The sequence below is a fragment of the Betta splendens genome, chromosome 9, assembly GCF_900634795.4.
Source record: "Betta splendens chromosome 9, fBetSpl5.4, whole genome shotgun sequence".
Lineage (NCBI taxonomy): Eukaryota > Metazoa > Chordata > Actinopteri > Anabantiformes > Osphronemidae > Betta > Betta splendens.
This window is the reverse complement of record NC_040889.2, coordinates 26,356,993-26,381,971: the sequence shown is the minus strand read 5'-3', so window position 1 is coordinate 26,381,971 and position 24,979 is coordinate 26,356,993. Positions and strand designations below refer to the sequence as shown.

The 24,979-nt window shown below is 47.8% G+C and overlaps 1 protein-coding gene across 3 annotated transcripts; it reads left to right on the top strand.

The window, feature by feature from the left end:
* The first annotated feature begins 1,105 nt into the window (after positions 1–1,105).
* On the top strand, positions 1,106–23,138 carry LOC114862584 (transducin-like enhancer protein 4). 3 transcript variants are annotated; one of them, XM_029163060.3, is made up of 20 exons: positions 1,106–1,775; positions 2,141–2,238; positions 3,564–3,627; positions 3,742–3,786; positions 9,385–9,447; positions 11,602–11,676; positions 12,022–12,220; positions 13,628–13,644; positions 16,632–16,754; positions 17,254–17,307; positions 17,390–17,542; positions 17,750–17,882; positions 17,955–18,142; positions 18,226–18,302; positions 18,407–18,656; positions 18,741–18,988; positions 19,061–19,208; positions 20,037–20,187; positions 20,305–20,381; positions 20,475–23,138. In XM_029163060.3, exons 1-20 carry the CDS (start codon positions 1,731–1,733, stop codon positions 20,580–20,582), a joined length of 2,316 nt encoding a protein of 771 aa, XP_029018893.1. In that variant the 5' UTR covers positions 1,106–1,730; the 3' UTR covers positions 20,583–23,138. The 3 variants fall into 3 exon arrangements, with proteins under 3 accessions (XP_029018893.1, XP_029018892.1, XP_029018894.1); XM_029163059.3 differs by having other exon boundaries at positions 1,107–1,775; positions 12,019–12,220; XM_029163061.3 differs by having other exon boundaries at positions 1,108–1,775; positions 2,153–2,238; positions 12,019–12,220.
* Positions 23,139–24,979: the final 1,841 nt, after the last annotated feature.

Genomic DNA, 24,979 nt, shown 5'->3' with positions numbered 1-24,979 from the left:
CGGGTTCTGAGGAAGCGAGGCGGGACCGTGGCGCCGTGCAGCGGAGGATCGTTAAGGTTCTGCTGACCCGGCAGCCGCGTTTGATCTCCTCACACGAGCCGACGCGCTGCGCACGCCTGATGGATTGACACCGCGTGAGCTCCGCTCGTAATGGTTTTCAATTAGGCACAGGTGGACTCCGATACTGATTTCATGTCCAGCCCAGCGTTGCGCGCTGCCGGGAAGTTTTATGACATCACCGAACTCCACGCGCTGATAATGTTTGTAGCCGCTCGTGCAATAAAACTGTAAATGTGCAAGTGCAGCTCTAACGGGTGCAGACAAACAGCAGACAGAAGGAGACGTCAATCAATGAATGAATGAGGTGCAGTTACTGCACAGAAGAGACGGTGAAACCAGAACCAGAACTCAGCAGCCTTCGGGACATGTGTTATTTATTGTTTTAACAACTGTGATCAGTCAGTGAAGAAGGAAAGGTCCTGTAAATCAAGCTCACAATAGACTGAGTGTAAAAGCTGGGTCATGATTGGGTCAACGAGAGAGAAATGCTTCATGAAAACAGTGTAGAAAACCACGCAGACATTTTCCAACATGTGCCACAGACACGGCTAATTGACTTAATCATATTTTAATTGAATTTAATTGTTTACATTATTTCCTCTACCCTCCATATTATTTACATCCTACGTAAGCGTGCTGGGGAGCTGAATGAGAATTTAATTGCTGGGTTACGAGTCTAATCTGTGGACATAACAGCAGACTGCTTTAATAGGCAATTCAATTAAAAACAGGAAACACACGAGACACCTCGGGGCCATATGTTCGCTTCTGCCTGGAAGCCTCTAAAAAAAACATAAGTCAACAGATAGTTTCCAGATTAATCCGTGTGACAGTACAAGATCGAGCCCCCACGTGGGGCGTCTGCATAAATCGCAGCCTGTTAGAGGCGATTGGGCCGCACGTCGATGACTGACAGGAGGATGGCGTCCGGTGCGGGCACGTTCGCGCCTCCATTGGCTGCCTTTAATGGCCGCTCCTCCTTCAAGCCACGCGCCATTGGCTTCGGGGGCTTCGCGGAGGAGCCGGGAAGTTGTAGTTCTTTACAGCAGACGCACATCTGTAGTGCTTACTATCGACTAATATGAATTAAACTACACGTCCCGACGTCACGTCACGGCCGCTGATAATTGTTGTGAATATGTAATTGCGCTCGTACGACTGGTTGCTTCTAAATTTGGCTTTCTACAGTCGGTGAGGTGGTCGCTCCGCCGCCGCCGCCGCGCGAGGAATGTGAAGCTTAACGGAGGCTGTAGGACATAAAGCGATAAATGCGTGACAACGGGACGCGGCGGGGAAGCGCAGGCGTGGACGCGGAGGGTCGCGATGAGCGCCAAATTGATGCTTCGTAGAGAAAATACGAGAAAATAAACGGATTCGCTGTTAAACGCAGAGGACGAGCGTTCAGCTTTGTGCGTGAACAACAACGCACTGGATTTTTTTTTCAAGAAGACTGACACAACACCTGTTTTCATTACCGGCCTGGAAGGACTTTTGAAATACCGACTTACTGTTTTTGCAAAGCCCAAAGTCCGACGATGCTTCCACTCTTCACGAAAGCGGCACGTAGTCCCCACGCCGGCCGCTGACTGACCTTTTACGCACGGGCAGAAATCCGTGCTCGCGCGCTTTCTTTTCGTTTTCATGTGGGCGAACTTTGCGACACGTCTTTAATGATTCGAGATCTGAGCAAGATGTACCCCCCGGCGCGGCATCCGGTAAGTAGGAAGCGGCGGCGGCGGCGGCGGCGGCCGAGGCGGTCCGTCAGAGGAGCGCAGATTAACGGCCGCGCGCTCTGGATGCGTAATCACTTTAGATCAAGTTTCCGTGCCGCCGCGCGCTCGCACGGACAATTGCTCTCATTGTCAGCGCGGCTGCAGCTGTGCGTGTGTGTGTGCGCGCCTGTGAGTGTGCGTGGGTCAACGTGTAAGAGAAGCCCGAGAGAAGCCAAAGGCCACCGCGATCACAGAGGCCTGTTGTGATGTACAGTCGTGCCTGTGTCTGTGTCTGCGTGTCGTGACTCTGAACCTCGGTGGCTCAGCTCTGCCTCTCTCCCCTCACACGCTTTTGGGCTTGGGTCGAGGTCCCCCACCAGCCGGGACAGCCTTTTAAATTCACCGTCTCTGAGTCCTGCGACCGGATCAAGGAGGAGTTCCAGTTCCTCCAAGCGCAGTATCACAGGTAAAGTATTCACATCAACCTGTACCTGCTCAGGGAGCTGTTTTCTCCGGGTGAAGGGTGATTAGAAATTAGATTAATAATCATTTTATAAAATACATTTGCAGCAATTGAAGTTTGCACTGTATAATCGGAGTAAGCCACATATGAAGAGAAAATGTTCTGTTAAAAATGTATTGTACAGGTTTTGATTTACTAACTGAAATCTCATTATTGATAAATGAGTCTGCATTAAAGGAATCCGTGGATCGTGTTGCCTCATCCATATTAAACTCAACATCCAGATCACTGCAGGAAGAGAGTGTGGTGTGAAGCTGCCTTGCACCAGTCATGTAGCACTCAAACTACGAGGGAAATGACGCAATGATGTGAAATACAAGTCAGAACAGGTTTTTGTTTGGTTTAAAGCACCCGCGCGAGGCGCCGTCCGTCACCTCACACCTTCCGTGTGGAGCTGCGGTAACAGCGGCTGCCTCCAGTCCGGCGCTCGCCCGTGGCCGCCCACGGGTGAAGCCCATCAACCCCGGACCGCCAAGTGGCGTGAAACGCTCCCTCAGCCGCCGCGGTGGAGTGAGACGCAGCGCTGGGGGCAGAACCGGGATGCCAGGGCGCAGTAATCGCACGCCGCCTCCTAATTATTGCCCCATCGCCCGGTGAAATGAGCTGAGCCGCAGATCGCGTCTGTTGCACGCGCTCAGTCGAACTCCTGCTCCCTGCTCACGTCTTCACTGGAGACCGGCTCCTGCTGGTTCCGTGAAGGCTTCATTGTTTCTGCAACTTTGATTGAGCTGAAAACGTAGCTGTGTTTTCACCCGTCAACTTAATCTACTTTTAAATGTGCTTGACGTCAGTGTGAAAGATTCGCTGGCATCCGCCTCACAAACAGTTCCAGATGCGTTTACTAGGTTAATTCATAGAACATAGAAGTCCTCCCTTGTCACCGTGCTTGTTTTTCAAAGCTTTCCAGTAACGCGTGCGATTTGCAAGAGCTAAGCTTTTGCATAATCACAGTTGTAAAATGGTTCCTGCTCGTGTGAAGCTCTTTGTGTTGACGGTGCAGTCTGGGCTTCCCCTCACTCAGGACGACGTGATGGCTGATGAGATGTCTATTGATCCATTACTTACTGAGCTGTAGATGCTGAGCTCTTTTTCTCAGGCTTTTTTTTCTCTATCCAGATTTAGAAATGCTAATTTGTAACAGGATGCACTTACTTAAAAGCCTCGCATTCTGCCAGTAACATTCTCATATTTCACCTTTTGGGAGTTTGTTCGACTGCGTCTTCGTGCTTTTTGATGCTGACATAACATTTTTCTGTTTTTTCGTCCAGTCTGAAGCTGGAGTGTGAGAAACTGGCCAGTGAGAAGACTGAGATGCAGAGGCACTATGTTATGGTGGGTTTCATTGTCTGCATGTGTGACATGCATGAGTGTGTTCATATATTTAGCCTGTGCAAAAAGAGGAACCGAAAGGTCACAGTCCTGACTTTTATTATGTTTTTCCTCCAGTACTATGAAATGTCGTACGGACTAAACATCGAGATGCACAAGCAGGTAGGAATCTTTTTCAGCCCTTTATTTATTATCATAAAAAGTAAACGGGACTCCAACCACATTTAGCCTGGTATAAGGTGCATTATAAATATGTCTGAAGCAGAAACACTCTGCTACACAGTTTCCTTCTGAGATGCTTTAATATGAACCAAATTATACCAAATTATTGATATTAGCATGTTTTGATTATTATTAGTCATATTTCTAAAAAAAACTATTATTTCCATCCACATGTTGAGCTTTGGTAAGTGTTTTTAGCCTGAGCATTGATCTTTTTTGAGGTTTATCACAGAAAACAGGTGCACCACCACCACATCACCACAACTTCACTCAGGAAACAGACAGTTCAAACGTGAATAGACGAACGGTAACACACAGGATCAGTACAATCACCACAGGCCTGACTCCACGCTCCATATGAGGCCTTGGAGCCACCCGCCATCACGAGGCCCACCGTGTGTGATGTGGTGCCTGAGGCGAGCTTTCAGGTCTGCAGGTAAGCGAGACCAAAACTTCAGAAAGTGGCCATCATCCGCTGCCCAGCAGCCAGTGTGCGTTCACGAGCTGCGGGTCTGTCTGTGCCAGAGGGAAGCACACATCAGACGCCTTTGATCCGTCTATGCAGAAAGTGCTCGCCAGCAATTAGGCACAGCTTATTAAGGAGTGGGAGGAAGGGCGGTCCACGGAGACCTGGGACGACCCAGCACCGCTGAAGTAGCCCACAAATAAATGATTCCAACACGTCCACTGAGACGTAAAATACAGTGGAGGCGCCACGCGATCCGGTCGCGGGCGTTCACGGCCGGCCGCTGAGCTTCCGAGGCGATTCCACGTGCGAATAATAGATCCATCAGTTTAATTGAATGAGAAAATGGTCCGAAACGAGTGGAGTGAGCGAGGATTTGGCCTTTAACGAGCCTTTACATTACTGCTGCCGCTTTTAAACACGGGCCGTCATTAGCATAACTGTCTGTGTTAACCACACATCAGCTGCCAGGCTAAATGGGCCACGGCTACGCGAGCGGCTACGCATTCATTTCCAGATAAATGGTGTGTGTCTGCGTGAGGGGATGTGATAAATACTTTGCCTTTGTCTCGCTCTGTTTGCGTGTGTGTCGCTGTGCCGTGTGTTGACTGTGTGTAACAGCCTGTACGTCGGCGCTACATGTTGACTGAGTGTGTGTTCATTTGTCTGTATGCACACTGTACGCGTTTATTCAGCTTTGTGTGCACCGTTTGTATGTTGTGTGTGTGTTATGTGATGCTATTTGTGTCTGCTTGGTTTCTTGTGCGTTTGAATGTCGCAGCTTCGAAGAGAGAGAGAGAAGTAATCTGTGTTTATGATAAAATACAAAGTGTGTGTGTTGTCCAGTCATTTCTGTCAGGGAGCTGTTTTGGGGAGTGAATTTCTAATTTTTGCCAGCACTGTGTGTGTGCGTGCGTGCATGCGTGTGTGTGTGTGTGTGTGTGTGGGAGCAGATGATTTAGTTCCCCATCCAGTGTGTGATGATACAGTGCGTGTGGCTTGTTGAGTGGATGAAGATTGAAGCGAGTGGTGGTGGTGCCAGCGCTGGGGGGAGGGTGTCGAGCTGCAGTCCCATTAAGGCGGTCGCCCTCTGCTACCAAGCCAATTGCTAATATTGCTTGTTTAGCATTTTCTGAGGGTAATAGGTCCATTGATTTTTGGCTCTGCTCCCTGTTTTATTTACACAGAAGGACCGCGGAGCCAGGGGAGTGAAATGTACCAACGCTCGTTAAAGAGAAATTGACTCGTAGACGGAGGAGAGGACGGGGCGGGGGGCGGATGGTGGGTGGGGGGGGTGAGGAGGGGAGGGGACCACGAGTGGCGTAGAGCGGCGAGAGGACAGCTAATCAATTGCAAATTAGAGAGTCTGAGAGAGGAATAGAGCAAGTGAAGGATGGGGAGCAGAGGAGGAGGGAGGAGAACGTGGAGGAAGAAGGGACCGTGTGACTCCTGAAGAGCAGCAGCGGGTTCTGTTCACGCTGCAGCAGATGTCATGTAGTTGTGGATGAATGATTACACCTAGAAAAAAACACTTAAAGGGCAACAACGGCGACAGGTTGTACTGTGACTGTATCAGTGACTGTATCAGTGGCGCCCAATCTGGGGCTCAAAACGAGGGGTCAAAAGGTCAATCACAGTGGTCCGGATGTGACTGGAGATTATTGACACCAGTCCTTCCAGTATAGAGTCGGCCGATAGGCAGCCAAAGGTTGGAGGAAGTCATTGTTGCAAGCTGTGGATCAAAGCAGTCAATTTGAAACCTGACTCATATTGTTTTATATCTTCGTTACGAGCGGCAGCATTTTGTACGTTTGCGTTGATTCGGCGGCTCAAGCGTTCTGCAGAGCGCTCTTTGTTTTCCCTCTCCGTCTCCAGCCCTGCCCACCCTAGCGGTGTCGTTCACACTCCCACTCAAACACACAGGCACCAGGGAATAGAGCCTTTATACGGCCGTGTCCATTAGGTGTATTAGCTGCTGGTGAAAAGTGCTGCTGATGTGGTGCTTACAAAGCTCCACGGGGGAGGCGGACATTTGATCTTCTGTCTGACCCAGTCTGACTCCGGGGCTCTTGTCTGATCTCATTTCTCTGTTGTTAGGAGTTAAAGTGCCACTGTTTGAGCCGTTTGTTTCTTTTTTTCTGCTCATTATTGCTGTGGTGTCAACACGTTGTCATGTCAGTGAAGCACAGCAAGTTATGCAGGTTCTCAGGTAAATTACAGCAGAAAATCATTTTCTGTGGCAAATGCTTAATGGACCTTTTCCTGGTCTCAACATTCCTAATTGAATTATTAGGAAATGATAAAATTAGGTGTTCAGCAATTTGACAAGTACATTTCGCTCACTTTTCATCTTTTTCTTACTGGAAGGACATTTTTCCAGTGACTCACTTACGGGATCAAAGATGCATTCATTGCACATGATCTCATCTGGGAGATTTCTGGGCTTTATGTGGCCACAGAGTCCTGCATTCTGTCAATAAGCATCCTGGATCGACCCGCCTGGAGTCCTAACCTTAGAGGACTCTCTATTATTTACTTACTGTCAGGACGGTGACGCTGACGGGTCCAGGTCGAAGATGAGACCCGCTCCCACCAAAAAACGATTCTCCAGGTTTGCACAAATCACAGGACACTTTTCAGAAAATAAAGGAACCCCGCTTTTCCCTTTAGTCTCTGCAGCGTGAACGGATCTGTTGGCCAAACACGCTGACAACTCTGCACTCTGCTCGTCACCATTGTTTGCCCCTGATGTAAAATGTCACCTGAAATTGGTTGTGTTGCCTTGTGGAAAAGCATCTCCATTTCCTTTTCTGCTCCAGCGCTTTTGTTTCCATTTGTGAGCCAACATCTCAGGGTCAAGTCTCCAGAATGAATTGATTGGAGGTTCAGGCTGTAGAGTTGTTAGTGGAGACTTGAATCCATCCTTTAAAGCAGATCTTTTAACCCTAATGGTTTTGCCTGGATGCGTTTCAAAATAAAACCGTTGCAATCTTTGACTTGGTGCATTTTAGCAAATATGAGACCTAAACAACTGAGCTTCACATTCGAGAACCTGCAGCGTTTGAACTGTGCCATTTGTACTTGAAAATCTTGCTGATAAAGACTAAGTGAATAATATTCTTTTTTTTATTGTGCAATAAAACGAACCATTAAGAAATTATCCAGATATAAAATCTGGATGAGCTAAAAATGAATTAGCAAATCATCGCAATGAGTGTGATGACATTTTTGTTCATATAATCAAAGTGCAAGTTCTTCAAAGTGACTCAAAGGCTGAACTGGCAGAATACTAATCATAAAAGCCTGGATTTGGGGCAGTTGGACCTTCAACGTCCAGCGTTGGATCGTTGCTTGTTGCTTGTGGCCCTCTTTCCCTCTAGCTCATGTTCTGTCAGCTGATCGTCTCTCTAGCTTCTTCTAGTGGCGCCTCTGCCCACTGTCCTGTAGCTGTAGCGCTCCTGTTTCCTTACACCATGACAGAGGAGCAGACGTTGGTGTCAGCCTCATGGAGCATCACCAAACTCATTCCCCAGCGGAGCACGGCCTCCTTTTCCCTCAGCACTTAAAGCTAAGGTGCCCTTGAGCAAGGTACTTAAACCCCAGCCGATTCATGCGGTGAGTTGCTCAAAGGCTAATATGTACTGGGCGGCTCCCTGGTGTGCATGAATGTGAAATAGAACAACCAGCTGAAAAAGGGCATGTGTGCAGAGCGAGTCTTCCCTGGATAAACGTTTATTATAAAATGAAAATGTCAGTGTTTTAGGTGGTGTGAGCAGCCGCGCTGCCACGCGAATAGCTGCAGACCTGGCGCCCGCTCGCTCAGCGCCTCTATCGCCCTTAGTTCAGTCCAGAGCAAGATTTCCACTGGAGGTCAAAGACTTTAATTGTGTAAAGTGTGAATATGGTTCGGTTTGAAGTGAGCGCGTGTTTCTGTTTTTCTGTCATTCAACATCACTACACATTACTGTATGTAGTAGAAAATTAGACTGTAATTGTTATTATTTACATATTGATGTATGTACAGCACATATAAAAGTACAAGTCAGTTAATTATTGAACACAACAGCAGAAAAACAATTTTACTGTATGTTTTACTGTAATCTGCAGCAGATGCAGTATTTTACCCATCACCAACCAACCATAAAAGACTTGTAGGTTTACTGTATGTGTCTAAAGCCAGGAGGTGATGATGATCATTACTGTGTTTGTGTGAGTCAGTGCCTTTTGTCTGTGCTTGTGTTTGGATTTGAGTTGCACTACCAGCACTCCCTGTGGGACAGTGGATCAGGCAACATCTTGTTAAAAAAACCTACCTGATGTGGGGAGAGAGCGAGCTGTGTAATCTTTTAAAACCAACCCTTGGGTTCAGTGGAACCGTCTGATGAATACTGAAGAGCCTGTGGAGGGATGTACCTGTCTGTCTGCGTGCACGCGCTCGTGTTCACGTGTGCAACACCCTGCAGCAGCGTTGCTCGTGCTGCTGTCTGAGGAGTGTGTGTGTGTGTGTGTGTGTGTGTGTGTGTGTGTGTGTGTGTGTGTGTGTGTGTGTGTGTGTGTGTGTGTGTGTGTGGCCTCTGGGGGCATCTGTTAGCAGCTGATAGCGGAGCAAAGTTCACCTCTGTCAAGGTTATATACAGGAAATAAGCACCTGACGGGGTTAAAGGTGGAACAACTTCAACTTCTGATTTTGTGTTGCAGCTGCTGGAATGATTGTGTTTATGTGAGTTGGACTTAATCTACATGACTGAGTCAACAAACACGCCACATGTCTTCAGCTGTTTGCTCAGGTTTTCTAGAAGGATGAATCCTGGGTTTAGGTCAACAAATAATCCAAGAGGATGAGTGGGACGTTCAGCAGCAGGATGACTGTCTATAGACACTACAGCTAACACCAATTACACACTTATAATTATTATGTCCTGTTACAAACGACAGACTATGAAGTTAGAAACTGACACATTAAACCTCTGTGATGTGGGGATTTGTAAGTTTACGTGAAGTCGTTGACTCCCTGGTGTCTGCTGGAGAATTTAAAGATGACGCCTCTCTGCGCCGACCTCTCTGTCTTGCAGGCGGAGATCGTCAAGCGGCTGAATGCGATCTGCGCCCAAGTCATCCCCTTCCTCTCTCAAGAGGTAAGACTCAAAGGTTCCTGTCACTGTGAGTTAATCTGGGGGTGGGTGGGTGAGAGAGAGAGAGACAGAGAGAGAAAGAGAGAGAGAGAGAGAGAGAGCGAGAGAGAGAGAGAGAGAGAGAAGGAGTAAAGAAGACAGATAGGAGCCATATAGGGAGGAGACGTGTGGTGGATTGTGAGGTATAACAGACACACACACACACACACACACACACACACACACACACACACACACACACACACACACACACACACGCAAAGATTATCCGGGGCTAATCCTCCTTGCTCAGGATAGGCAGATATGCTCTGAACTTATTAAATGTCTTCCTCTACTATATGCAGGAGTGTGCGTATGTGTGTGACAGAGCCGGATGTAAGTAATATGCGCACAAGCAGCGGTGGGTGTGGGCAGTGTGTGATTTTAAAATCTTTAGGTGCTGGTGTGTTTCACTGATAAATCCTTTCACTGGAGGAGTTGACAGTGTGTGTGTGTGTGTGTGTGTGTGTGTGTGTGTGTGTGTGTGTGTGTGTGTGTGTGTGTGTGTGTGTGTGTGTGTGTGCGCTCAGGGGTGGGAGCAGCAGGAAGGAGTGAGTGTGGACTCCAAAGCTCTCCTCCAGATTAGCCATGGATTAGGAGGGTTTAGGGTGGATTAGGAATAATGGCATTAGACTGCGGTGCTGCTACACAGCCCCGAGGCCCACAGAGAGGGGACGCAGGGAGAGGAGGCAGCTTTCATCGCTTTGTTTTGATGCACAGCTTCTTTTACTGATCGCGTGTATGAGGGCTAACACAGTCGTAGCATTGTCCCGCAGCAAATCACGTTGACTGTGTTTGGACGGGATTCTGAGAGCTCATTCTGCGTCCGTTCATTTCTGTCATTTTCTGATGTTGTTCTTCGCTGTTTGTACATTTCTTTGACGGCTGCATTGTTGTCACTAATAGGATCTCAGCACAGACGTGTGTACAGTCCTGCACACGTACTGTAGACTTGCGTAGCGACGGGTTTGGATCACACAGACTAAACACCTCTGGCTTCCAGATGTTCGTCCTGATCCGTGAGCCCGTGTCTCCATGTGTCGACCCTGCGATGCTCCGGTGACCCGTTCTGCGTGTTCCCGCCGTCCTGGGTCGATTAAGAATGAGCGACATGGGTCATATTAAAGCTTTTTTTCCCAGCATGCATCACAAAGGTGGATGTTTTCATCCGTGCTTGTCACGTTCAAGCAGGTTAGACTCAGCCTGCGAAGTTGCAGCTGAACTCGATGTCCAGGTTCATTTCCACACCTGATAAGCTCTTTCATCTCAGGCCTACTTTGATGTTCTGCACTCCTGGTTGAATCTCGCTGCGCCGTCTCACCCTCCGTAGCCGTCTTTCTCTCACTTTACCCCTTGGTTGACTTTACCCTCTTAGCCGTCTCTCTCTCTCTCACTGTCGATTTCCCTTTTTCTCTGCTGTTTCTACATTGAAGATGTGGAAACCATTTTGCAAAGTGACAGAAAACGGAAACGTTAATGAAGGGAAGACGTTCATCCCTCCCCCAGACTGAAACGTCTCCAGCACCGTGATCTGCTTTTAATCTACAATTAACTGGCCTCTCAAAACTACACTTAACCAGCTCGAACGCTCTAATTAGTTGGGTTTTGTCCGTGTGGAGATATTTGATGGAAGCGCTGGTCACTGTCAAATGGAGAGGAGCAGCGTTTGCTTTCCTAATAAAGAGCAAAGCACAGTGGTGACTCAGAGGCGTCTCTGGCTCTGATCTCATGGTATTTAAGCTGCATTTGGACAGAGCCTTTAATTTTAACAGCATGCATGGTTCTGTCCAGAAACTGGTGAGAAGCAAATAAATCTGCTTTACTGATTTATGACCTTATGTCCAAATTATTTGTGTTTTTCATACTGTAATTAATTTAAGTGTGACTTGCTGTAGTTGTTCGATAGAAAAGAAACAGATGTGAGGAACCAGTTGTATTCTAATGTTATTTTACTTTATTGTGCAGGATGAGGGTTACCTGTAATTTAATGCATGATCAGTTTAATGCAGTACTTTGCATTCATCCGTAGGTATTGTCGTCATCAAATCCACATTTCTCGAGCCGCTTCCATCCCAGATGCTGTTTTGGTCTCATTGTTTCTGTCGCTCTCTTCCTCAGCACCAGCAGCAGGTGGTGCAGGCAGTGGAGAGGGCCAAGCAGGTCACCATGGCTGAGCTCAACGCCATCATAGGAGTGGGTGTATCACACACACACACACACACACACACACACACACACACACACACACACACACACACACACACACACAGATCTTTTTTCTAGCAAAGATAAGTGTTATACAGTAGTAGTGGCAAAGAGATATGAATGTAAGATATGAAGGGTAAGAGAAAGAGAAGTCACCTGTTGCAGGGATCTTGTTGGTGTGGTAGATTTAGCTCATCAAATGCATGAAACGTGGCAGCTGTTTGTGTGATGTTGTTATCAAGCCAGACTTGTTGTTTCCTGCACCCTCTTCTCTTGTTCTTTTCCGAAGTTGAACTGTAGCATCACGGAGTGCTTCTTTGTGTGCTTCAGCAGCAGCAGCTCCAGGCTCAGCACCTGTCCCATGGCCACGCCATCCCAGTGCCCCTCACGCCCCACCCCGCCGGGCTCCAGCCCCCCCTGCCCCCCGGGGCCAGCACTGCCAGCCTGCTGGCGCTTTCCTCCGCCCTGAGTCACCAGCTGCCGCTCAAAGACGAGAGGAAACACCACGACAGCAACAGCGAGCACCCCAGAGGTGAGACCCGCCGCGTTTGTGTGCGTTCAGTGTTGGTCTGGTTGTGTTGCGACTGTCTTCATGTCTACAGTGAGTCCTGTCATGCCTTATTGGCTCTGGTAACAAGGCACAACATCTCAGTGAGGATGTTTTTTCTGCCGAGGTGCACGCAAAATTTGTTATAATCAACAAATCAGCTGTATTTAAAGCTGTATGATGTCATGCTTTGAATTCTATAATCAGCACATTTACACTCAGCATTGTAGGTTTGTTATAGTCTGACATTTTAAGTTGCTCACAAGCAGATGGTGAGAGTCTCTTACAGGCAACAATACTCAATCTTCTCTAGAACATTCAGTTATGAATTACCATTTGTACAGATTGTTAGCTCTCTGAATGAGTGCAAGCTAAAGCAATCAATCTCTGATTAGTCATTATGCTATTTTAATTGGCTTAATATGGAGCGATACACAACCACCATGATGCCTCTCTTCTCTTGTACACACAGAGCGCCTCTAATTCTTCTCTGAGCTTGACTCAGAGCTCAAGCGTTTAATTATCGCGCGTAGACACTGTATGAGCGAGAGCATGTGGTGGCGCGCGATAGACACAGCCCGCGCCAGCTCTTGATTACTCGCTGCGAGGGTTCACGGTGCTGCCGAGCAGTCGGCTTTGCCCCGTAGCTGCAGGAAAGCTAAGAGCTAGAACTCCCCCTCGTACGAGCGCGCACGGTGAAAGGAGAAGACGTTCCTCATATGCACACAGCGTGAGCACGGAGGCCGCTGCCTCTAATATTAACAATCCTGAGCCATTCACATGGGAAAAGGTGCAGCTGTTACATCATCCGAGAGCAGAGCAATGCAGCAAATGATGCTTTTAGCTCGGAGTGACTGCTACAGGATGCAGAATTTAAGGCGGATGGCCTCACTATGATAGCAACTTAATGAAGGAAACTAAACTTAGCAAAACAAAGTAGCGCTGAAAACACAAAAGCACTGCGAGGCAGGACAAAAACTCTGAACACAAAAGTTCAAACTGAAAGTCACTGCACAAGCAGAAACGGAAACTTACTAACAGAACAACTAGAGGGAAGGTCAAAGACGATTGGAAGCTGGCAGGAAACAGGAAGTGATGTAATATGGCAGGTGATGACGCCTCCACCAGTTTGGGCCAAATCCTCACATCAACAACAACTGTGTAATTTAGGTCCTGATAACAACATCTTTTTATGTAAAATGTTTTGGGGTTCAACCCTGTCATGGAGTAATACTAATACTCCTGCTCTGTGTGTTCCTCTGCTGATTACTGTGTGTGCGTGTGTGTGTGTGTGTGTGTGTGTGTGTGTGTGTGTGTGTGTGTGTGTGTGTGTGTTTGAGCCATAAAATGCTTTAATCATTTTTTTCTGTCTCCTGCCTTCTGCCTCCTCAGACAGAGATTCAGTCAAGGTAAGTAATTTTACTTCCATCCTCTGCAAAAAGGCACATTTGAAGCATTGCTTCGTTTCTGCTCGCTCTCTGTCAGGTTCCTTCTTTTGTCTGACTCCACACTATTCAATATTAATGAAAGGACAGGCGGTGCACGTACATTATTAGGCGGCAATTGCTTTTCCTGCCATCAACATTCCCACCAGATTGCTTTATAATTTTGAACACACCCGCTGGTGACTAATGCAGGTGCCCAACAGTGGGTAAAAGGCTGAGTGATGAATATGGGCCATCACTACTATTACAAATTCCTATGGGAGCATTAGTATTTTCTGATGAGTAAATTCCTTCTAGTGTTAACAAGAAATATGCTTTTAAGGTTTCTGGTGTCAATAAATACGAAGCAAGACGTGAACTGGGGGAAGAAGAACCCCCAAGACGAGCACAGATAAATCGCAACTCTGGTTAGTGAAGGAAGCAGAAAGAGGCTGTGCAACAGATTGTTACATCCAGCGCTTGTAGTAATTAGTCCCTTAAGCAGAGGCTTTTTTCCCAAGGCAAACATTTGGTTTGTTGAATACTCAATGAGCAGATTAGCATTTCTTTATTGCAGCACACACACGCGTGCGTGCGTGCATGCGTGAGTGAATATTTAATACGCTGTCTCTTTATGTAATACGTCCTGCTCGCTGCACACACACACGCGTGCAGACCCACAGGCGCCATGATGGGAGCAGTTAGCAGCATGAATGTGTGGTCATTAAAAATCAGCCGTGCAGATAAAGATAAACCCGAGTGATGAATGCCTTTCATTAGTGCACGCACGCGCACACACACACACACACACACACACACACACACACACACACACACACACACACACTGCTCTTTGACACAGCGGCCAACAGTCACTTCATGACCCCCCCCTCCCCCCACCCCCAGTGGTCTACAGTTGCCTTGGCAACAGTCCACAGGGTACAGTGTGTGTGAAATGCTTGAACATCTGTGTGTGTGTCCTTGGCGTTAGCACCTCACACACTGATAAATGCATGTGGGTGTGTACGTCTGCGTCTGCCTTCTCATTGACTGTCAATCAAGCAGCGGCGCGTCCAACACGGCATCTGCATCAGGTCCGGAGGATGTGAGAGTTGTTCGTTCCTGCTTCAGCCTTTTCCTGTGTATTGGTGTGATAAATGCTCCAGTTCTTTTCCGATGATTTTAAATGTCATCATTTCAGTTGCCATCTTTGATTCTGAGGGCGACATGAAATCCTAATGAGGTTGAGGCTCCAGGTTAAATGGACTGTTACAATTAGTCACCTGTTGCAGTAAAAATACTTCAGCTTGTTGTTGTTGTTCTGTACTTGTTTCTCATGTTTTTTAATGGCTGACAGACCTTGCTTGAGACCGGCTTGCTTTAGTTAATGGTAGGACACCCCTGTAAAGAGCCCTGAACACTGTGCAGCTCCATGCTGTGATGGCAGCAGCATGAGAAGCAGAAGGATCAGAAATGTTGGAGCAGATCAAATGACATGAATCCTGAGTAAAACTGGTTTTTGGTGTGAACAAAGCGTGTTTTGTGTCTGCGAGCAAGAAAAACTGAGGGAAAGAAGAAGCCAAATACCCAGTTTCCAAATAGCAGACGCACGATGGTATGAGCTATGACAGGAGATAAAAACAAGGAAGAGAAATAGAATATTAATCATTTCAAATATTTTCATGGACATAATCAGATTTTAAAAAGTGAGTGGGACGAACACTGAGTCAAACAAGTCATTCAGGTCAGATGGACGACATACATGTACAAGGAAACCTCCAAAACAAATGAGAAACTTCAGGGAAATGCTCACAGTCCAGAGCATGAGCAAATGAGCCCCAAAAACCCAAAATGAGGTGTGGTCATCATCAGCCTCTGTTTAATATGTTATTACTAAAGGATTAGAAGGAGAAGGTTACGGCTATCATTATCAGACGTCGCCAAATCAATTTCAAACAGGAGGCAAATATAATTATGATGTGCACGCGTCTTCACACTCCCAGCGCCAGCGGAGCCTTCATCTGTCTCAGGAGCAAAATTAATTTGACTTGATGCCTGTGAAGGAGCTAATTTGCGGGCTAATTAATCAAATCAGCCCTCTCCGTCTCCGTCGGGCGGGACGCACAGCCGCACGCGCACCGGCAGACCCGCGCTGCTCGCACGTGCCGCGGACTGAAATGTAAACAAGTCGGAGCGGTGTCCGGCGGCGCGCGCGCACCGAGTGAAGCTCGCTCCTCCCCCCCAGCGCAGAATCAACACTTGCAGCACGGCAAAGGGCAGCAGAAAGGTCACACGCGTGCGTTAGAGGAAAGGTCGAGTTAAAGGTCCTGCTTTATTTTTCTTCTCTCTGTCCGTCATTTGCCGGCTAAGGAGACGGCAATGAGAGAGAGAGAGAGAGAGAGAGAGAGAGCAGGGTCGAGCAAGAGGGGAAATTTTTAGCTGACCTTATTTTGATCTTTGCTTCTCAAAGAGGATTAATCCTCCTGTAATGATATTTAAAGGATGTCATATTTGATTAAGAAAAGAGAGACATCAATGGAGCGACTCCCCCTCCCCTTATTTTCAAAGGAGGTGCAGAGTTCAGGCCGAAGTGCAGTCCGACTGTCAGTACGTGTGACTGCAGCAGGAAAATGAAGTGGATCAGTCTGTCTTTGCATCTCGCTTTGTTCTCATGGCGTTTAAAAAAAGCCTCGGTACGAACACAACAATTGCACAGCTTCCATTTTGTTTTTTCCAGGCCATTTTCCTCAATCTATCGCGGTGTTCTCTGCTCACGGAGCCTTTGATCCGCCTTCACTGTTTTGCCATTTGATCTCACTTCAACTTTGTTGTGTGGGCAGATTTGTAGCGACACAATGAAGCCCCAGGGGCCCATTTAGGGGCTGCTCTGGGCACGTCCCGGCCACCTCAGCCTTATCTTTTAATTTGTTCACCCATTACTTTCCAAGCACTTCATTATGTCTTTCTTCCAGAGCTCGTCTGTGTCCCCGTCAGCCAGTTTTCGAACTGGAGAGAAACACAGGAGTTCCGGCGATTTCCCCTCTGACAGCAAAAAACAGAAGACAGAGGAGAAGGAGTTGACTTCTACACGTTACGTAAGTGAAGGCATTAATTTAGCTGAATGTTCTATATTTAGGACAAACCTGGTTTATTTGGATGATACCGGTAATATACTAATATTAATATATAATAATATATCATTAATAATGATAATATACTGGCATTAGTTTTACTTTGGGGAAGAGGATTTCAGCTTTTTTCCCTTCAACCAATTAATTAACCAATTAATCTGAACAAAAAGAAATAATGTGCTGAACAGTAATTATCAGAGGAATGATTAAAAACAGATTATCTTCTTTCAGGTGTAATTGAATTTTTGATTTTATGATAACCTTCTATCACTGCTACAAGCTTAATGTTATTTAATATCATATTAATGAAATGTTGATTGGCACAAATTAGCATCTGATTAAGTTAATGAAGGTGATTTTTCTTTCAGTCAAGCACATCTATTTCATTTAAAATAAAACAATATGTAGATCATCGCACAGAAAAACAGACTCAAGCATGTTGTTTTCCTCGTGACCTTGACAGGAAAGTGATGGAGAGAAGAGCGATGACAACCTGGTCGTGGATGTCTCCAATGAGGTACAAGAGTCTCTTTCTGTGCCAGTTCATCGGATAAATGCAAATAAACGAGACTCACGTCACCTGTGCTCGCACGCAACAGGACCCGGCGTCTCCTCGAGGAAGTCCTGCCCACTCTCCTCGGGAGAACGGCTTGGACAAGAGTCGCCTGTTGAAGAAGGATGCCCCCTTGAGCCCCTCCTCCATCGCCTCCTCCAGCAGCACACCTTCATCCAAGTCTAAAGAGATTAATCTGGTAGTTATAGCTGTCTGATCTTCATTCCTTTGTAATTTCCCAGGATAGTTTTCTATTCTTAGGCTTTCACATGAATGCAAGAGGATTGAGACTAATCTTTGGAGGGGACATATAGAAGAACACTTAAATCAGAAATTCAATGGAAAAGACAAATAGTTTCTCTTTCTTCTCGACTATTACAAGTTCTTTGCGTGTTCTTTGCTGTAGAATGAGAAATCCACAACACCTGTGTCCAAGTCCAGCACCCCCACATCGCGCTCGGATGCCCCCACCCCCAGCAGCACCGCCACCCCTGGCCTGAGGTCAGCACCTGGCAAGCCCTCGGCTGTGGAGACCCTGGGTGAGTGTCGACATCACGCTGCGTAGGGTCCAACAATGTGACAGAAAAGTGCTGAGTCAGACTTCTTCACAGCCCCCGGCCTCCGGACGCCGCTGGCAGTGCCCTGCTCGTACCCCGGGCCCTTTGGGATGGTCCCCCACCCGGGGATGAATGGGGAGCTGAGTGGAGTGGGGGCAGCTTACACCGGCCTCCATAACATCTCCCCGCAGATGAGCGCGGTGGCGGCGGCCGCAGTGGCCGCTTACGGTCGCACGCAAGTGGTACGCGGCTCAAAAACACAGCGGTTCAGCTCCAAAAACAGGAAACAGGAAACTCAATCTCCTCTGTTTCGTCTCCTCCTCAGGTGGGATTTGATCCTCATCACCACATACGCGTCCCGGGCCTTCCGCCCAACCTGTCGGGCATTCCTGGGGGAAAACCGTACGTTTCTCAACGTAGATTAAAAAGTCTTCCACAGCAGAAAAAAAGCATTTCTGCCTGTTTCCTCATTAATTTCTTCCCCCATTATTTCCCTTTTCCTCCAGGGCCTACTCCTTTCACGTGAGCGCCGATGGACAAATGCAGCCCGTGCCTTTCCCTCCGGACGCCCTGATAGGCCCTGGCATCCCGCGCCACGCCCGGCAGATCAACACCCTCACCCACGGGGAGGTGGTGTGCGCCGTCACCATCAGCAACCCGACGCGGCACGTGTACACGGGAGGCAAGGGCTGCGTCAAGGTGTGGGACATCAGTCACCCCGGCAACAAGACGCCGGTGTCCCAGCTGGACTGCCTTGTGAGTGAGCTGCAGGAAAAGGCCCGTGCACCGCGCTGCCTGAACAGGGTTAGCACTAATGCTAACGTGCATGTGTCACACCAGAACAGAGACAACTACATCCGCTCCTGTCGACTGCTGCCTGACGGGAGGACTCTCATCGTCGGGGGCGAGGCGAGCACCTTGTCAATCTGGGATTTGGCCACGCCCACTCCCCGGATAAAGGCGGAGCTAACCTCGTCGGCGCCTGCGTGCTACGCGCTGGCCATCAGCCCCGACTCCAAGGTCTGCTTCTCCTGCTGCTCCGACGGGAACATAGCGGTCTGGGACCTCCACAACCAGACGCTGGTCAGGTACGGGGCCGGCGGCGTCCGCGTAGCGTCGTAGGCGACTCTCTGCCCCTAACAGTGCGCTGTCCTCTGCAGGCAGTTCCAGGGCCACACCGACGGGGCCAGCTGTATAGACATCTCCAACGACGGCACCAAGCTGTGGACCGGAGGTCTGGATAACACTGTGCGGTCCTGGGACCTCAGAGAGGGACGGCAGCTGCAGCAGCACGACTTCACTTCTCAGGTGCAGAGAGGTTCATGCTAATGCATCCAGAACCGAACAGGTTCATTAAAAAGATTTGATGGTTGCAGTCAAAGGCACAGACTGATGGACAGTCTGCATCACAAGACAAGTTGCAGCTATTAGCAGTGTGCATGATTACACTCCCAGGATTTGATTTATTGCAGTGATCCACGAGCGCAGCTCAGAGCCTCTGACCCGAGCGAAAGGCCAGACGGTGCTCTGGTATTCTGTCCTGTCCCCAGATAATGATGCTAATAGCGCTGGCAGTCTCAGTTGAGGAGACGAGCAGTAATAATAGACCATTACTGCAATTTCCCTGAAAAGACCCATTTCACAATATGGGCGCGCACGAGAGGAGGCGAGCGTGCGTTGAAGCGAGGGCCGGACAGACTAAAGGGCCCGCGCTCTCAGCAGATGAAGCAGACTCCATCGCCGATAAATAAAGCCCGGCTCCGTCCAAGCGCCGCGTGCGTGGCCTCTTTTCATTTCGGTCTACATCGCGTGAAAAGGATTTGGTAAATTTTCCTTCGCCCACGTCCTCTCCGCCGCTCCTGCTGGCACGGTGGCTGCATTCTCAATACACTTTTAGAAAGCGAGGCAGCCATCTGTTTCAGCGGAACACCGACGGCGCCGTCGCCGCTTATGACGGCGTAGAAAAGCACACAGTTGATATTTGCCAACAGTCATAGAAAATGTTAATACGTGTGTCCACCCACGCGATGCTCCTCCCACGGACATTTCACACACCGAGAATCTGGTGCGATATGAGACGCCGCTCTGCGTGAACCGCGGCGCATTCTAACGGCAGGCCTGGGGCTTTGGGTGCAGATCTTCTCGCTGGGATACTGTCCAACGGGCGAGTGGCTGGCCGTGGGGATGGAGAACAGCAACGTGGAGGTGCTGCACGTCACCAAACCCGACAAGTACCAGCTGCACCTGCACGAGAGCTGCGTGCTGTCGCTGCGCTTCGCTCACTGTGGTGAGAGGCCGCTCGTACCAACGGCGCGCTCTTCTCAGACGCGCTTCTAACAGAAAGAGAGGCCTCCAGTGTCTGTCAACGGCCTCGTTCCATGTTTATTTGTGTCACTTTCCGCAGGTAAATGGTTTGTGAGCACTGGAAAAGACAATCTGCTGAACGCGTGGAGAACCCCGTACGGAGCCAGCATCTTCCAGGTGAGACAGACATTCAGTGAGGTCCATCGGGGACGGGGACGCGCTCTCCGCAGCTCCTTTCACAGTCTGCCCGTCTTTTTTTGCCCCTTGCAGTCGAAGGAGTCGTCGTCGGTGCTGAGCTGCGACATCTCGATAGACGATAAGTACATTGTGACGGGCTCAGGAGACAAGAAGGCCACGGTCTACGAGGTCATCTACTAGGAGCGCCGCGGCCGCGTCTCCTCGTGAACGAGTCGTGTATGAAGTGGATTTGAATGGGGCAAACCGAGCCCGTCTTGGACTGCGAGCGTTCGGCCGCCGCGGATCAGAACAGACCAACAGAACCAAGCACAGATTGTTTTGTGCACGTGTGTGTGTGCTTATTTTAGTGAGGACAAGTGAATGTGGACTGCACTTGATCTGGAGTGGATGCTGTGTGTGCAGCACGGGTCAGGTAACATTCCTTTATATACTGTACTCCAACACCTTACATACAGCATACATAAGCCTGTGGTACATTTGTTTTTCTCCCAGTGCGTAGACAGCAGTTGACCACTGTTCACATACAATGCTTTGACCACACATAAGGCCCAACGTGTGCAGACAAGCAGCCCAGTGATTATCCTCCTACAGGACTGGTTTTCAGACTGCGCCAGGAAAGAGGCGCTGGCGACGACTTACCCCTGAAATGAGTTTGTTTTTTCAGCCGATACATTTCACATGCTCCTAATTGTGTTTTGTCAAAGTGAGAATGGTGCAAAAGGATGCAGAATAAAAAGGGTTAATCATTCTGTGTTTGCCAGCCTGTTACAAGAGGCTTTTATTAAAATGTGCTCCAAAGGCTTTATATTCATTTTTTTTTGTTATTTAACTTAAATCTACCCCAGACCTTCCAAATTATAATCTTCCACATATAAAAATCCAAGCAACAACAAGCAAACTTTAATTCATAACAGATTCATGTTGAGCATAAAGTTCCCTTTTAGTACCAGGTCATTTAACGTCAGCTGTGTGAACACGTTGGTTTTCATTTTCTTGGACAGGATTCATCTAAACTTTAGTTAAAAATTCACTTTAATTCATTTCAAGCTATAGCAGTATAATGTACCTTCAACGTTTCTTCCAGTTTTCTGCCAGTGTTTCTTATTTTTTTGATTTGGAGCGAGGTGTGAATTTTGCCTGCCTGTGTGTTCATGTGTTCATGTGTGAGCCTGTCTGTTCATGTGTTCATGTGTGAGCCGTGTGTTAATGTGTGAGCCTGTGTTTTCATGTGTTCATGTGTGAGCCTGTGTTTTCATGTGTTCATGTGTGAGCCTGTGTTTTCATGTGTTCATGTGTGAGCCTGTGTGTTCATGTGTTCATGTGTGAGCCTGTGTGTTCATGTGGTCATGTGTGAGCCCGTGTGTTCATGTGTTCATCTGTGAGCTCGTGCGTGTGGAGCACACAGGCCAGGTTGTGCTCGCTGCCCTCGCTGTCTCGTGCACTTGCTTCCGCGCCCCCTCAGTTCAGGCTCCTCTGGATGCTCTGCACATTCTGTGTAGGAAGGTGTTGCGAGGCCGACGCAGTCCTGTTTCCTGCCTGGTCTTTCTTTCTTTCTTTCTTTCTTTCTTTCTTTCTTTCTTTCTTTCTTTCTTTCTTTCTTTCTTTCTTTCTTTCTTTCTTTCTTTCTTTCTTTCTGTCTTTCTTCTTTCTTTCTTTCTTTCTGTCTGTCTGTCTTTCTGTCTTTTTTTGGGCAGAGTTTATTTAAAAAGCAAGTGGTCAGCGATGCAGCTGTGATGTCTCCTGGGTTTCCTTCTCCCGGCTTGTAGAAATAACACAGTGCCTTTATGCAGCGAGGCTTCGGCCCATCTCGTCCTGCTCAGTGTTCAGCTGCACAAGCCTGAGTGTGACTGTTTGAAGCCTGGGACCAGCTACAGTCTCTGATTCTTTGTTGTGTGCTTCAGTTCTGCTTCAGGTGCAGACGTGTTCTAAAAAACGTGCTGGAAGGTTCATGCAGACATCACACCACAAGACAGCGTCCAGAGAATTAGTTTATGCTTTATCTCAATGCTTGACTACATGAGGGGAATAACGGTCACGCTCCACATCAACTTCTCTTTCAGTTTCTCTGCATAAAATCAGTGTCGCGTAATCAGATCATTTCTGTGCTTGAAATCACAAAACATCAAACAGGTCCTTCTCCACTTTTAGCATTCGTGCTACAAATGTTTTTGTACATTTACTGAATTTCATAAGACAGAGGTCTTCTGACACAGAGGTAAAGAAACTGCAGCGTCTTCAGAGGAAAAGGTGTTTTTTCCCGTGTTTTTTTCTTCGCTGATGTGTTTGCGACCCGGTCATGAGGTCGCCGTGTTGTCGCCGTGTTGTCGCCGTGTTCACTCCGTCTCGTGCTTTCTTTCTAGATTTGACACATGTCCGTGTTGGTGGCAGTCATTGGCTCTGCTCTGCTTTCTGCTCGTCAGAGTTCTGGCACCTCGTACACCATCCAACAATCTGAAGGATTCTTCTTTATTAATAATGGAAACTAAGCTGAATGTTACTCATCTGAAGGCTATACGTTAGCTGGCTAACACGACCAATACGACACAATGTAACATACAATGAGGAGCATTTAGCTTGACTGGACTCATGAAAGTATTATACATTTACTGTAAACATGTAACAATTCCAGCTTAAAGTGGAACTTCCTGTTGCTAGTGGAGCTTCTTTCCTTTGATACTAAATGCCTTTGCTCTTTTTTTCTAGTCTGTGGTTGATTTTAATAAATTATTGTGTGGACTATTTTGTCTGAGACTGTTGCATTGTCCCAGTTGAAGATCTTTATTATAAAGCCATCGTTTCATCATCAAACTCATTAACTGCAGGTGTTTTGTATCCAGATGTTGATTCAACATCTGTTAAACTAAAGAAAACAACCAATGATTCTTCTTCATTGTAATTAATGATTTTGTCTATTTTTGAAGGTCTTGCTTAGAAGTGACAGCGCGTGGAGGCGGTGAAGCGTTAAAAGTTCATGACAGCATTTGACTTTACAGAAACTCAAATGATCTGATGAGTAAATCTGACAAATCTCCTGTGACAAAGACGCTTCAGATCCTGTAGCGTTTGTCTCCACATCCACACTACGTGTTGTAACGTGGCATTTTAGTGCAAGCTGAGGGGTCAACGCCGGTGTCTGTCTAAACTCGCATTGTGAACGTGCTGTGTTGACGCGGAGCAGCGCTGAACGGCTGGAGTGGCCTGAGTGATCTGAGTGAGGGCTGTGGAGGAGGACGCCCCACCATTACAGTGAATGATACTCCTGTTACAGCTCTCCAAGCAGCTCTTCAAACAAGCCAAAGTGGGCGAGAAGGAGGAAAGGTGGGGACGAGCCACCCGTTTTATATCAAGGGCTCTCCAGGCTTGCAAATTGACTACTTTTCTGACAGACAAAGAAGTTGGATTAAACAAACGCGATGGGAAGATCCGCGACGCGTCCCGTCGCGGCTCCATTTAGCTCACGGAGCTGCAGAGACGCAGCCAACGATGCGGCGTCCTTCTACAAACTGTCGCGGCCGTGTGGGTGACCTCCCGCTCCGCTGGCATAATGTTTGCAAAGTGCCACTTCACAGAACCATTACAATACTCCACTAACTTCAGAGCACCCTCAGACCCGCTCTTAATTAATTCACTGACAGCGCACTCAGGCAGAGGATTACGGATGCAACAGAGGGAATAATTACTGCTGCACATGAAGCTTTTCTTTGCAGCCCAGCAGCTCTGAACGCGTCTACGGCCACGCTGGCGTCGACGCTGAGGCAAACCAGTGCAGGCAGATGACCCCCCGCCCTGAGCCTGGTTCTGTTGTTGACTCCGTCCTCGTCCAGCTGACTCTCATAACGATGTAAAGTGTCCTATTATTGAGTTAGACCTTGGAGCTTTATAAATAAACTGAATTCAACTTCGCCTTGTGATCAGGGACTCTTTCTCTGCCGCCGGTCACGAAGGTCTAAAGTAATGTTCAATTCAGTTCATTCACTCCTGTTTATAAAGTATTTCAGTCAGACCAAAGTGGTGGACAGACGGACGTTTTTAGACAAACAACGAACACACTGACTGTGTTCAAACGCTGCTGCATCATGTAAGTTCGTCAGAGCAGATTTAGATGAATGCTCTAATAGAAAGAAACCTGTGTTTGATTGTATGGAGGGGGATTCTGTCCTCTCAGGACAGATTAGATCACGCTAAATAAAAGTAAAAGCATTCTTTCCTGTGATGTGCAAACAGTGTTGGTTGCTAGGAGATTCTTTTAACAACATCCCAACACCTGATGGGAGTGAAGAGGATGTTCGCGAACAGCCTCCCTCTCTTCCAGCGGCTATCGTGCGTTGATCATAAAACCTCAGCTGAGCTTAAATCATTATTTTATGACGCTGCCATGTGACTCTGCCCCTTTCTCCTTTTGGAGGATGCATTCTGCACCAAAAGGGACAATTACCCCTGGAACTCAGGTTTTTTTCACTTAAACAATAAATAGGAGCTGCTACGGAATAATGTCGCAGGCTGAGGGTGCGTGTGAACAACAGCACTGACGGCAGCTTATTAACCTCTGCAGGATGTTACTTTATAACCCAGAGAAA

What these genes read in the sequence shown, in the direction of transcription:
- LOC114862584 (XM_029163059.3), top strand. Translation starts at nt 1,731, where the DNA reads ATGATTCGAGATCTGAGCAAGATGTACCCCCCGGCGCGGCATCCG. An exon ending in ACCCCCCGGCGCGGCATCCG is followed by an intron (nt 1,776 to 2,140) that starts GTAAGTAGGAAG and finishes GCTTGGGTCGAG; the next exon opens with GTCCCCCACCAGCCGGGACA. An exon ending in TCCCCTTCCTCTCTCAAGAG is followed by an intron (nt 9,448 to 11,601) that starts GTAAGACTCAAA and finishes TCTCTTCCTCAG; the next exon opens with CACCAGCAGCAGGTGGTGCA.